The sequence below is a fragment of the Coturnix japonica genome, chromosome 14 (assembly GCF_001577835.2).
Source record: "Coturnix japonica isolate 7356 chromosome 14, Coturnix japonica 2.1, whole genome shotgun sequence".
In the NCBI taxonomy this organism is placed as follows: domain Eukaryota; kingdom Metazoa; phylum Chordata; class Aves; order Galliformes; family Phasianidae; genus Coturnix; species Coturnix japonica.
The window spans coordinates 1,067,513-1,081,100 of NC_029529.1; the positions used below are offsets into that span (position 1 = coordinate 1,067,513).

At 44.3% G+C, this 13,588-nt stretch overlaps 2 protein-coding genes across 4 annotated transcripts; one reads left to right on the forward strand and one right to left on the reverse strand.

The window, feature by feature from the left end:
• Window positions 1-169: 169 nt before the first annotated feature.
• AIMP2 (aminoacyl tRNA synthetase complex interacting multifunctional protein 2) lies at window positions 170-2,426 on the reverse strand. Of its 2 annotated transcripts, none has more exons than XM_015876630.2 (4): window positions 2,263-2,426; window positions 1,628-1,834; window positions 1,122-1,353; window positions 170-684 (listed from the first exon to the last, which is right to left on the reverse strand). In XM_015876630.2, exons 1-4 carry the CDS (start codon window positions 2,374-2,376, stop codon window positions 299-301), a joined length of 939 nt encoding a protein of 312 aa, XP_015732116.1. In that variant the 5' UTR covers window positions 2,377-2,426; the 3' UTR covers window positions 170-298. The 2 variants fall into 2 exon arrangements, with proteins under 2 accessions (XP_015732116.1, XP_015732117.1); XM_015876631.1 differs by having other exon boundaries at window positions 2,362-2,399.
• Window positions 2,427-2,619: 193 nt separating this feature from the next.
• PMS2 (PMS1 homolog 2, mismatch repair system component) lies at window positions 2,620-13,103 on the forward strand. 2 transcript variants are annotated; one of them, XM_015876621.2, is made up of 15 exons: window positions 2,620-2,698; window positions 2,882-3,021; window positions 3,292-3,378; window positions 4,311-4,413; window positions 5,035-5,218; window positions 5,586-5,753; window positions 6,431-6,528; window positions 7,292-7,391; window positions 7,669-7,753; window positions 8,224-8,376; window positions 9,258-10,143; window positions 10,979-11,146; window positions 11,630-11,730; window positions 12,167-12,336; window positions 12,705-13,103. In XM_015876621.2, the coding sequence occupies exons 1-15, from the start codon at window positions 2,628-2,630 to the stop codon at window positions 12,846-12,848; spliced, it is 2,658 nt and encodes an 885-aa protein (XP_015732107.1). In that variant the 5' UTR covers window positions 2,620-2,627; the 3' UTR covers window positions 12,849-13,103. The 2 variants fall into 2 exon arrangements, with proteins under 2 accessions (XP_015732107.1, XP_015732108.1); XM_015876622.2 differs by lacking the exon at window positions 10,979-11,146.
• Window positions 13,104-13,588: the final 485 nt, after the last annotated feature.

Consider the following 13,588-nt stretch of genomic DNA (forward strand, 5'->3'; position numbering starts at 1 on the left):
TTGATTTTCCTGTCTGTTCTTTAAACAAAAAAGATTCCAAATTAAATTGCACAGAAAAAAAAGTTGGAAAAACTCGGAATACGGCCTGTATTTGCATAGGACTGCTTTAGGAAACTAACCAAACGTGCTTCTCATGCAGCAGCTAAAAAAAGAGGATCATACACAGAAGGCAGCTGTAATGTTTTTATTGGTTTTAGGATTCTGTCCAACTGCAGAAATGTAGAAAGGATTTGAACCACGGCAGTAGGTGTGGGGTGGAAAAAGGTTAAAATCACCCTGCTTATGTAAGAGTACAGACTTACTTCAGTAGCTTAATAACAGAGCTGAAAGGTGCTAAGTTCTCACAGGACTTCATCCATTTCTGCACATTGGATGGTGCAGCGTTTGCACTACCTGTCTGCTGAAGTGCACACCATGCAACAATATCTGCCACGGTGAGTTCGTTTCCCACCAGCCATGATGTCTTGCCCAGGGCAGCATTCATGGATCGCAAGACTGCTCCTTTTTCTTTACTGCTGCCTTCTCTGAGCTGGAAGATGGCCGTGTCAACCCAGCTGTCAATCAGAGTTGAGTTAATCGCATTGTACTTGTGACCAAAAAGGGAAAAGAGAAATCTAGCAATGTTGCCTTCTCCTTCAATTGGGCACATTGTTTGAATGCTGAACTTCATCTGAGGCTTTGGAACTGAAATCAAGAAGAGAAAAATGATTACTGCATGGTAATTAAAGATTTATTTTGTTTCCGATGCCAGCAGCATTTCTAATGTGAACTTGACAACAGCTTTTCATTTTTCTTAGTTGGAATACTTAAGAGTAAGGCAAGAACCTGGCAGAAAAAAGCTCCCATTGGACTAAAGATTGCAAAATCTTTGTAGAAACTGTATCTGCAGTATTGCTGTAGATGTGTTTCTGAAATAGCTGCCTTCTAAATACCACCTGTATTTTAATAGCAGTAACTCATTTTTATTTCTCTGTCTCCATCACTGCTCAGTTACGGAAATTAAAGTTCATACTTGCAAGAAAACATGATGGATGGGGGTAGCATCTCTGCTCATCAGCAAAACTACACCAAAGCATCTGTTTTATAGCACGTTTTGCTTGTGGAAGATAACTTATTCTTACCATCCTTCCAGATCAGAGTGAAGCCCAGCTGATATTCATGGCGCGGTTGCTTCTTCATCTGCTCTCCAAAGCATTTCAGGAGTTTTTCTGGCACACTTCTCACCGATGAATGTGTGTGAACAGCTGACAGTACCTTATAGCGCTCACAGAGCAGGCTGTGCAGTACCAGCAAGGACAGTGGGGGTGCAGAAGGATTTGCATTGATTACAATATCTTTCAGGGCACCGTAATCCTGAATAGAAAGTACAAAAACTCAGGTAAGTCATTTGCCAGATGGGTACAGCCAGTGCCTAAAATTCCAGCAGCAAGCAGGTTTTGACATTTATGTCACCAAAAAATGCAAACAACTTCCTTCAATGCTTACAGATGTTGCAATAAATTTAAATAGAATCTGAAATCCAAATGTCCTGAGTTCTGAGGAGTCCACGTTCTAACAGCACCTTCCAGCCCTTCTGATCTGAGGGCAAAGAAAACCCCCACCATTGTATGTGCTGAACTCAACGTACCTTTCCAAGCATCAAATCCAGATCTGCCCCGTTTGCTGTCAAAGGAGAAGAGTCGTCATTTTGAATGACGTGAGTTACATCGAAGTCGGCATCAGGAGTCTGTATCATCTTTGAGAGACCATCCACGGCGCTCTTCAGCTCGTACAGGCGCTTCAGAATCTCCTCCTGGTGGGACTCGAGGGCCTGGAGTGAAGGGTCAACCTCTTCCTACAGGAGAGAAAGTCCTGTCAGGGCTCACTCAGCGCAGGGTCGCTGTAGTTCATGGCTCACGGCCCTGTTTGTGAAGCCTCCGACGAAGTCTGGGCAGCGCTCATTGCTACCTGCCGGCTGCACCGGCGCTTTAAGCCGACAGCCTCGAAGCAATGTTCGCGGATAACCCTCATGCAGAAGCCGAGCTCTCAGCCCGCCCGGGCCCTGCGGAATGGCAGCTCCCCATTGCCGGCAGGGCGAGGTGCGGCCGGCAGCAGACACCGGCACGTGGAGGGCAGCCCCGGAACGAGACGCGGCTCCGCGCGGGGCCGTCGGTGCGCAGCGAGCCCCGAGGGAGGAGGGCAGCCCCGGGGGACGAGGGCAGCCCCGAGGCCCGATTCCGCCGCAGCGCATCGAGGCCCGGCCGTGCCGTGCCCCGCTCGTACCTGCGTAGTGGCGGGGCGGTGCAGGCAGGGCACGCGGTACATGCACGTGGGGAGCTGCTCAGCCGGCAGCGGCCCCGCGGCGCCGTGCAGCGGCTTCACCCTGTACATGCTCATGGCGGCTCCTGCTCGGCCCCGCTCCGCGCGGCGCAGCACCGGCACTGCCCGGCTGGTCCCGCCCACCCGCCGCGCCCATTGGGCCGAAGGGAGCCCGTGTCCTTACAGACTCGCCTGCCGCCCAATGCTCGCCAGCTCTGTTTCCTCGCCTCCTTCCTATTGGTCGGCCTGAGCCAATGAGATCAGTGACCGCAGGGTGCAAGAGGCGCCGTTCCCATTGGGCCGCTCTTTCCGGCGCAGTGCGCGGCGCGATGCCGGGGCGGGGCCGGAGGGCGGCGGCGAACAGCGTCGGGAGCCGGGAGATGGAGGCGGCCGCGGCCTGGTGAGCGCTCCGGCTCCTCGCCGCCCATCCCGGGAGAGGCTGCGGCCTCCTCGGCTTTTCGCTTCACCCCGTTCCCGCCTCATGCGGCTCGGGGCGGCCGGGCTCTGCGGAGCGGGCTGTGTGTGGCGGGTTGTGTGTGGCGCCCCGCCGCCTCATCCCGCCCCCCCGCTCTTCTTTCGGCAGCTCGGAGCCCGCCCAGACCATCCGGCGCATCGACCGGCAGTCCGTGCACCGGATCTGCTCGGGGCAGGTGGTGCTGAGCCTGGGCACGGCCGTCAAGGAGCTGGTGGAGAACAGCCTGGACGCCGGAGCGACCAACATCGGTATCCGCCCTCAGTACCGCCTGCACCTCGGCGCGGGGCGCTGGGCGCGGAGTTTGTGCGGCGGGACGAACGGGGGGCGGGAGGAGCGTGCGGGTCGGGGCGGGGCTGTACAGCTCTGTGCAGTGGCGGATGCGGTGGGTGCTGTGGTGCGGGTGCTGCTTCACCCTTGTCCTGGAGAGCGGCCATCGGCGGGAGTTATTCCAAGTTCCGCTGATACTCAGCGCTGTGTGTTAGCGGGGAGCTCGAAGCCTTCGTTTCTCGTGTTTGTAGACGTACGACTTAAAGACCACGGGGCGGAGCTGATAGAGGTTTCGGATAACGGAGGTGGAGTGGAAGAGGAAAACTTTGAAGCGTTAAGTAAGTTAAACGGCTGTCATAATTTACGTTTAGGTGCTTTGGAGATGTATTTTCGATGCGATGATGACTGCTGTTCCTTACAAATTTGAATGGGCTTCTGAAGTGCTCTCGTTACATTTGCTGTAGCTCAGAAGCGGTTGTTGGTTTGATTGCTTGGTTACGTGGAGCAAAGAGTAGGTATCGTTATGGAGGAACATGTCCCAAAAACGGTCATGTAGTTTTATTCATGTTGAGTCATGAGTTGCTGCTGAAGGAGCCAGACTTCATGAGGAGTGATCTGTAGGCCAAGTGTGAGCTGAACACGTTCCGACTTTGTGCACGTAGCTGCCAAACTTCCCATCTGCTGTGTTTCAGCAAATCAGGAGCAGAAGCAGCACTCTGACAAGTGTAACTGCTTGCTTTCTGTGTTATCTTTTCCCCCCACATAATGATTAGAAATCTCTTCCACCACGAGTTACTGTCCTACTTGTGTTGGTGTTGTTCATCTTGTAGGCAGTGAGCTCACTGTCTGCTTGTTAGGACAGGGGAGGTGCAGGGTTGCAGGTGGTGGGTGCTGTGCTGACTGCAATGAATTGAGCCTCCTCAGGCTGTGGTTGTGCCACACGATCTCGTGCCTCTTTGCTGTGTGACATCACACAGCACGGCCCTGCAGTTTTCCTGCAGAGTAGAACCGGTGGCAGGAGCAGCTGACGTGTGCTGCTCCTTATGGTGTGTGCCTGTAGCGCTGTATCAATTTCAGGTGGCACAGCAGGTATGTCTGTGGATTTAAAAGTGATCTTGTCAAGGGCAAAGGGAAGCCTTGTTTTGTCTCTGTTATTCATTGTATGTTGAATAGTAATTAGCAGAAGTCTTGCTTCTTGTATGTATGAAGAATGTACTTGTGTGCCCTGGGGTCCCTGTCACTTTGAAGACAAATCTGTATCTCTTTCCAGCTCTGAAACATTATACGTCAAAGATACAAGATTTTTCTGATCTAACACACATTGAAACATTTGGGTTCCGAGGTGAAGCTCTCAGTTCATTGTGTGCACTAAGGTATAAATGCTGCATTCTTACTGATAGAAAGTTTCTGTACTTAAAACAACTAAAGCCAACTTTTCAACCTACTGTTATTGATAAAACGAGTCTGTGGAAACTTGCTGTTGTTGAATGTGAGCTCTGGTTTGAGTAATATGCTGCGTGACTTCCTGAGGGCCTTTCCACCCAAAATCCTTCTACAATTCTAAGCATCTAATTTGTCCTTTGATGCACAAAATTAGGCATTGCTTCAGCATGCAAGTCCTACATACTGCTTGCTAGACTGCAATTCATAAAAACTCCATCCAGCTTCCTCCAGGGAAGACTGAGTTTGAAGCTGCACAGCCTCTGAACAGTTTGCATTCAGAATACTGTGCTGTTACGTGTTAGTGTGAGAAACGTGGTGTCCCACAGAACCAGGCTTTGTCTTTGCGTTTTGGATGAGAAGTGAAAAAGTTTGTGTTGTAGATAGGAAAATATTATGCTGCTCTTCAGATGTGTTTGTAGTTGTCAGCAGTGGAAGTTAGCTGTAATTAAAAATACATGACTAGTGTTTTCTGTGCCTGCTAAAATTGTAAGTAATGATTAAGGAAAGATAATGTTCAGTGAGTAATTCTGCTGCCTGCTTCCTTCCATCAGCGATGTTACCATTTCAACTTGCCATAAGTCTGCAAAGGTTGGGACTCGTTTGGTATTTGATCACAGTGGTAAGATTACCCAGAAGGCTCCTTATCCACGGCAGCAAGGAACAACTGTGAGCATACAGCAGTTATTTCATACCTTGCCTGTGCGACATAAGGAGTTTCAGAGAAACATCAAAAGGGTGAGTCAGCTCAGGAGTTATTGCAGGGCTCTCACAGCCCTCCTCCTTCACAGCTGAATGATGCTCGGTTCTCTGACACTGATTGAGACAAAAAAAATCACCATCAGTTTTGTGTATTTTAAAGTCAGTGAATGCTACCTTTAAAAAAGGATTGAATATCATTCTTGCAAATTGTCGTTTGTTTTTAAATACATTATTTTTCATGTGCATGCATTTAATTTGGTTTGTAAGTATTTGAAAAAGAAATAGCCCCACTTGTGGATGTGAAGAAGTCTCTGTTGAGTGCAAATATTGAAAGTGTTATCAACACAATGTTGTCTTAAAAAGATGTTTTGTGTAAGCATGACCTTTCTTCCTGCCTTAATAGGAATATGCAAAAATGGTGCAGACTCTGCAAGCATACTGTATTATTTCAAAAGGAGTGCGGTTCAATTGCACTAATCAAGTTGGCCAAGGAAAGAAGAGCCCTGTGGTATCCACTGCTGGAGGTCCTAACCTGAAGGAAAACATTGGAGCAGTATTTGGGAATAAACAGGTATTCCATTCTACTGCCAAGGGAAGCAGTAGTGCTGGAGAGAGAAGTTTCTAAGGTTTTCTTAAATAGAAGGGATGCAGGAAACCTTTAAAAATCATAAAGGGAGGCGGCATGTGTTGGCTCCTTGCACACCCTACAGGTAAAAGGAGAAACGGTGCAGCCTCTGTGGTTCAACTGAATTTGTGGATCTGCTGAGAGGAAAACACGTTTTGATGGAAAAGAAGTAAGTTAGGAGGCAGGGTTAGAGCCTGATGTCTGTCTGGAGCCAGCTTTAGGAGTTGTGACAGTAAGGCCCGTGGGTTCTGCTTTCAAAGCAGTGTGGACACCAGTCTGCATGTCACAACAGCAAGCAATTAAAAAGAGACTAACAGCTAAATGCGAGTCTTAACTGGGGAACAGAAAACTGGTGCAGTTGTATCATTTTAATTTGAGTCAATAATGTTGTTTCTCTGTCTGTATTTCTTTTAATGTAAAGAGCTGTGAAATAACTAAGGCAAACGTGGAGGTTTTCAGCACCCATCAGCTGTGCTGTTGTCTTCTGCCGGGCTGGAGTTGGCTGCTGGGTGATCTGACTTGGCTGACTTGGAAAAAAAATGTATCAAATGGGTTTTAAGGCTAATAAACAGCAGTAAAATAGAAGATAAAATCTACACATTTCACTTCATTTTCTTTTTCAGTTGCAGAGCCTGGTTCCTTTTGTTCAGCTGCCTCCTAATGAAGATGTTTGTGAAGAATATGGACTCAAATGTGCAGATCTTCCAGAAAAGCTTTATAGGTAGTCAGAGCAGAAGAAAGCACTGTTGCCAGGGGTGTTTTAGCATAATCCTATGTCTTTAAAAAAGAAAAAAAAAAAGTCAAAGAATTGGGGTGGTTAATAGTATTAAAAATAACTGTGATCAGCATAGTAGGTGTTAGTGTGGTGTTTGGAAAAGGACACCAACTAATTTTTAAAGAAGTGAACTCAGGACTCGGGTGCTGGTAGACGGATGAGAGGGAGGAGCAGCACTGCTGTTCTAATGTCCCGGCCAGTTCTGTGTTACTGAGGTCTGCTGCTGAATGTCACTCTTACAGTGTTCTGGGTGAATCCATGGTTCATATCTGTATGTCTTCAGTAGTGTTACTGAGAAATGCTGTGAAATGTGTGTAAATCAGTGAATTACGCTTTAAAATGTAGGTTTCTTCTTCTCGCTATATGTGAGCCTGACAAATAGATGCATTGATTTCTGACTGCTGCCAGTTCACAGCTGACCTCTTCTGCTTTCAGAGCAGAAAAATGGCAAATTCTTTTAAATCAGTCAGCAGCTTTTTCAATTTTCCGTTACCTCTTTGGAGCTTAACCAAGCTTAGCTTGGTCAGGGAGGAAACTGGGTGAGGAAACCCAGCCCATGTAGGTGTGGTACTGTGTGACAGTGTTTCTGTTCGCCCCTATAAAACAATTCTAACTGAATTGCTGTGAGATTCAGGAAAAAAATATATATATATTTAGCTTCCATGTTCCATTTCTCATATTGTTACATTGTTACATTGTTATTTCTCAGTATTACCGGCTTCATTTCCCGTTGTGATCACGGTGTTGGAAGGAGTACAACAGACAGACAGTTTTTCTTTATCAACCAGCGTCCATGTGATCCAGCAAAGGTGAGTAGCTGCTTTATTTCTTTTCCCTATCAGCAGCACTAAGTTGCTTGGTGTTTTCTGCAAAGCACTTGATTAATAACAGATACACATCTTTGTGTCTTGATGCTGTAAATTCCTTTCTGAAGATTTTGTTTTCATCGTGTCTATTTGTGTAAATAACAGCTGAATCGTATGAGGTGAGATTCAGGACATTTGTAGTTTTGCAAGGAGTTAAATAACATCCTGGTTTGTACTAAAAGATAAGAGCATCAGCTTTTACTGTTTTCCACCTCTGCAGGTTATCAAGCTTGTGAATGAAGTCTATCACTTATACAATAAACACCAGTATCCTTTTGTTGTCCTTAACATTTGTGTAGATTCTGGTAAGTTATGAATAATTTTTAGTACCTTTTTCATAAAGGCTGAGATTTAATTGAGGAATAAATTGTAGTTATTTAAAGAGCATCGTTGTATTTTTTTTTATTTTTGAGAATATTGTAACTTCTGTTCTGTGACTTTCTCCACTCTGATATTTCTGGCCTGCATTTCGTGAGGAGGAGGTGCAGCTCAGCTGAGAATCCAGTTTTTCCTTTTTACTTCTCCTGTACTTCAAAGTAATTTCTTAATGAGAAAAAGGCAATTTGTGGTTAACTAAAATACAAAAAGACTTAGATTATTGCACAGAATCAAGTTCTGTTTTGTTTGCTGGAATGTTGGGAAAGCTTAATTTGCAAATACACTGTGAATGTTAATTGCGGTTGTGAACAGCGAGGACTGCAGTTCAGGGGAGGAAGGAGTTGGTGGGGTTTGTTTTCCCCATATATAATGCAATTGTTTTTCTTTTGGCTTTTAGAATGTGTTGACATCAATGTGACTCCAGACAAGAGACAAATTCTGCTTCAAGAAGAAAAACTGTTACTGGCAATTTTAAAAACTTCTCTGATAGGGATGTTTGGTAGTGATGTTAACAAACTGAATGTCAATCAGAATCTTCTGGATGTTGCAGGTAGGAAGCAAAACGTGAAAATCTGGTGTTTAATACATAGCAGAGAACTGAAAAAGTGCTTTAAATACCTGGAGAAGAATATATATATATATGTATATATATATAGTCATGGAGCATATCAGAATGCTGGTAGAGCTCATGATCTAATGACACAGGCTTGGTAATGATTATTGAACTGAAACATTCTTCAGTTAAATGTTCTCCTGAAAGAATGATTGAAATCTCATAAACCAAGTTGGAAATTTGAGGACAAGTTTCTCTTTGGATTTTCAGCTTGGATTCTCTTATGATAACCACAGAGATCACTGGTTTTCCTGTCACTGTATAATCTTTCAGGGCAATTTTTCTATGCGAAATCTTCCTTCTCACTCTTCAATGTAAACTCTTCTAATTTCCTTTCTGTGTATAGAATCAGTTCCAGCCTGAGTATTACTTCTTTTAAAGACTCATCAGACAGACACTTTTAGAGAACTAAATCTTCTTATTATCTATGAACAACATGTAGTACAAGTACCTGTCATTTCAGCTCCTTAATTCATTGTGCACAGGCTTTTGTAGCAACCACTGAAGAGGAAGAGCATTTGCTTTTCATTGACTTTCAGCCGTAAACTCTTGATAATATAAATAAGGGTGCTGATTGGACTTGACTTAGAGTGCAGTTTGAAATTCATTCCACATTCATTCACGTTAAGTTTCTTAAAACACATCACTCGTTGCCCATTGGACAGCAGTGCATTTCAGTCCCTCCTCAGTCAGCTTGGATGCACTTTGGAGGAGCTTGCTGCCCTTACTAGAGCACATCATTCAATTTATGTTTAAAATTACCTTAGTTTATAACTTATAATTTCGATTTTGTTTATTATTATTTCTTGTTTTGTTAGGCAATGTGAAGACACCTCCTGGAGACACAGAGAAGACCTGGGTAGAAACGTCACATGAATCTGAGACTGAAAATCCAGGCTGCGAAGGCACAAAAGTAATGACTCTTTCCAGATTAAGGGAGTCATTCTCTCTCCATCAGACTGACAGTTATTTCCAAAGCCCTAAAAAGCTAAAACAGCGACACAGCTCCTCTAAACAGCTGTCACTTGATTCCATTTTGAGTACTGCGAGGACTCAAAAGGCTGTTCTGAGTGAGGATTATGAGAGTCGTCATGAGAAAAAGTCAAAGATGTCAGTTCCAAGGAGATATTTGAGGAAAGAAGAAAATACAGATTCTGGATTCTGTAGCACTTCTGGATCAGATACTGGATGTAACACACCAGAGGCTGGGAGCTGCGTCATTAGTGAAAGTGTAAATAATCCCGCTGAAGAAGAATTCTGTAGCTTGGAAGAACATCAGGATGAGTGTCTTAAGACTGTTGGACCTAGTGAGAAATCATTGGAATGTGACATTCAGGTCTTGGGCACTGAACATAAATTAAATCGAGTGAATGACTTGAATAACAAAACTGACTTACCTCAAGAAGCAAAAAATTCTTTACCAAGAGTAAAATGTTTTAAAAGAGAGGCAGATGACTTCAAGGCAGGTGTGTGTCCTGAAGTGGAGGATCCCAAAAACTCTGTGCCGTGTGTTGATGTACTGGTGGAAGTTAAAAAGAAAACCGTGCTGCTTGAATTCTCTATGAAAGCTTTAGCAGAAAGGGTAAGAAAGATTATACAGCAACAACAGAAGTGTACAGGAACACTGAATTACAGAAGATTTCGAGCAAAAATCAGTCCTGGAGAAAATAAAGTAGCAGAAGATGAATTAAGAAAAGAGATCAGGTATTTTCAGCTTCTTAACTTGTAGTGGCCAATTAATAAAAATAGCGAAGGGGAGAAAATAAAATCCGCCTTGGAGGGTGGGAGGAAAACTTACATTTACTTTCTGATTTTGGAGATGTCTTTTGTTGAACTAACTGTGCCATTAAATCATCCATTTGGGCAAGTTATTTTACCTGGCAGGGGTCTGCAGTTACTGGAACTCAGTGCAAGGAGAGTGTGGAAAAAGACAGTAAAATGAAAGGCAAAAGTGTTATAGACCTGGCTGGGCTGAGATTTGTAATCTGCAGCACAGGCAGAGAAATGTTATGACAGGTGACACTTCATAGATTCCAGGGTTGTGTTTCTCCTTCCTTAATCGGAAATTTGATGAGATGTGGTGGTGTAAATAAGTTGCGTTCAGGTGGTTGTTGGACAGTAACAGTGTATGAGTTCCATACTCATGAATTCAAAATTGTGAATTTTGGATTTTAAATAAGGTGATGAAAGTCTTTGCAAAAAGTCACATGTGTCAGCTGCTTTGCTTTAGAAGCATCGTGCTGCCTTTCTTGCTGTTTATTTGCACTGTCACCATCCTGCACACTTCAGATTCTCTTGCCATTAGTGGCCATGCTTAAAATGGGTGAATGTTGAATAAATATTGTCTGAAGTTCTCTGCCAGATGTGGTGCCACCAGTCAGCGCCAGGTTCTGCATTCAGATCCTGCTTCAATTAGACTTTGGATACATATTTTTTCATGCAAAGTTCTGCAGGGGAGAAAAGAATGTTTGGAAGTTTTGTACTGATGTGGTAACTGATGAGGCTTGTCTTGTGATTTGCTTGTATTTTCTATATACAGTAAAGAAATGTTTGCAAAAATGGAAATCATTGGCCAGTTCAATTTAGGGTTTATAATAGCCAAGTTGAATTCTGATCTTTTCATAATTGACCAACATGCTACTGACGAGAAGTACAACTTTGAGATGTTACAGCAACACACTGTTCTTCAAGGCCAAAAGCTGATTGTGTAAGTATTTTCAGTGCTCTGACAATTCTATCACTTTAATTCAGTGTTTTAGAACAATTTCTATGATTTTCCTTTTTTAGCTATTTCACACATTCAAAACATTTACGACAAAAGTTATTTTTATGTTCAGTGTTGCAAAGAATCGACGTTTAGATAAAACCTTCAATAAACTCTGCAGATAATTGTACCTGTGCAGCAAATAAATGGTCAGTGAGGTTTCACAGCAGGGTTAATGTCAGCCTCAGTTTGGTGAGCATGGTTATGGAGTGATGAGGATATTGGAGACAGTTACAGCCACAGGGAATGCTGCCCTGTTAGTTTTACTGTGCTGAGTAACACTTGGAAGTAGTGCTCTGCTTGTGGTGTGTTATTGTTAGCTTTTGCAAAGCAAGAGAGATGCTTTCCAAGGGAGCCGTGATGTTGGTGTCAGCACTTTGAGCACTCCATGCTATGTACCTATGCAATGCTGTTTTTCTCTTTCAGGCCTCAAAATCTCAATTTAACTGCTGTAAATGAAACAGTATTGATGGAAAACCTGGAAATATTCAGAAAAAATGGGTTTGATTTTGTGATAGACGAAAATGGTGAGTTTGTGCCAGAATTATTTCATCCCAGTTTGTGTACAGAAATCTCTGGGAGCGGAAAAATTGAAATAAAGTAGTATTGTCTACACGCTTTTTTGTGAGCCTTACCATTTCATAGTCTAATTGTGCTGGTTAAGAGAACATTGCAGTGTACCTCACTTAAAGGAAAGTCGTTGCAGGCTTTGGAGTCACTGCATGGAGTTTGGGTGTGTGACAGAATGTGCATCTCTTGGATGTCTTGTATTGATGTTTTTCCTATGCTCTTAGACTTGTGGGTCCCAGCAAGGTTAGGTACAGGTAAATGGTAAACATAGTGATTTCAAACTAAGATAGCAGAAGACATCAGTGTATCAAAGTAGTTTCTCTATTTTTCCCCTTAAGAAAAAGTAATTTCCTCCAATGCTCGTTTCCTTATTAATTATTGCCAAACTTTCAGCTCCCGTAACCCAGAGAGTTAAATTAATATCATTGCCGACAAGCAAAAACTGGACATTTGGTCCTCAAGACATAGATGAACTGATCTTCATGTTAAGTGACTGCCCTGGAGTCATGTGTCGACCCTCCAGAGTCAGACAGATGTTTGCTTCTCGAGCTTGCAGGAAATCCGTAAGTACAGCACTTGGTGCTTGTTTTCAGCTGAGCACCATGTTTTCTGATGTATGACACGTGGCTGTATCTGCATATATTTTACAGGAAAAGTTTCTTTACTACTAGATTTTAGCTGTTAACATTCTTTCTTTTATTCCCCATGTTTTTCTCTAATGTAGCTCCAGAAGGATCCTGGCCATTTTATATTTTGGTTTAAGCTAGTGCAGTTGTGAAGATGCTTGTTTTGTCTCTTGATCACCTTGAGGGTGTTTTCCTTCTATTGTCTTGCACAGTATTTATTTGATAGTAGTGGAATTGCTGTGTCTGTGTGTCAGTTGTCAGTACGGAGTAACAAACTATTGGCTTGCTCTTGCTCTCATTGACAGGTGATGATTGGAACTGCTTTGAGCGTGCAGGAGATGAGAAAACTGGTTACCCACATGGGAGAGATTGAGCACCCCTGGAACTGCCCCCACGGAAGGCCGACGATGCGGCACATAGCCAGCCTGGATCTCATTGCATCTGAGTGACTGTCAGTTCTGCGTCTCTGGCTGTTCCCATGGCAGCAGCTCGGTGCTGTTTGAGGCTTTTATCACAGCTGTCTGACTAAAACATGTAGCCAGGTTCACATCTGACAGTGCAAAGTCATTCAGCGTTCATCCTTCTGATCAACAGCACCGACGTGGAATTTCTGTGTAAATACCATCTTTTATTGCGGTTTGCTTTTTGTATCGCTAAATTTTGTAATGAAGGTTTTAAAAATAAATGTCAAGGTGTGCATGTGAGGAGGGCCCAGCGTGAGGTACCGGCACTCCCTGCTCTCAGCTCTGTGGAGACACGGAGCGCCGCCCCCTCACGGCCTCGCTCTCCGCCTCCTTCCCGCCCCGCGCTCGGCCGTTGGCTCCCGCCGATCCCCGGCTGTGCTCTGCGCATGCCCGGCCGTCGCCTTGGTTTCCGTGCCGCGCTGGGAGGTGATCCCTGTGTCTGTTACCTGGCGGAACGGCCTCGTTTCTGTAAGCCGTAATGTTTAATTAGGCTGTGTTGAGCCCCGGTAGCTGCAGCTGTACGGGATGGGAGTTGGCCATCACATGTGATTAAATCCAAGCCCGAAAGAACTGCCAGGACAGACGGGCACCTTTGTGTAGCAAAATAAACCTGCTGCAGTCGGGGTGATTTGAGGCTGGCCCTGTGTCTGACTGCTGCAAAGCGGAGCTCTGAGCAGTTACCGTAATTACGGTGAAGAACTGCTGCACTGGATGCCCTTTGGTGT

What these genes read in the sequence shown, in the direction of transcription:
- AIMP2 (XM_015876630.2), bottom strand. Translation starts at nt 2,376, where the DNA reads ATGAGCATGTACAGGGTGAAGCCGCTGCACGGCGCCGCGGGGCCGCTG. An exon ending in ACCGCCCCGCCACTACGCAG is followed by an intron (nt 1,835 to 2,262) that starts GTACGAGCGGGG and finishes TCTCTCCTGTAG; the next exon opens with GAAGAGGTTGACCCTTCACT. An exon ending in CACTCTGATCTGGAAGGATG is followed by an intron (nt 685 to 1,121) that starts GTAAGAATAAGT and finishes TCTTGATTTCAG; the next exon opens with TTCCAAAGCCTCAGATGAAG.
- PMS2 (XM_015876621.2), top strand. Translation starts at nt 2,628, where the DNA reads ATGCCGGGGCGGGGCCGGAGGGCGGCGGCGAACAGCGTCGGGAGCCGG. An exon ending in GGAAAACTTTGAAGCGTTAA is followed by an intron (nt 3,379 to 4,310) that starts GTAAGTTAAACG and finishes ATCTCTTTCCAG; the next exon opens with CTCTGAAACATTATACGTCA. An exon ending in AGTTCATTGTGTGCACTAAG is followed by an intron (nt 4,414 to 5,034) that starts GTATAAATGCTG and finishes TCCTTCCATCAG; the next exon opens with CGATGTTACCATTTCAACTT.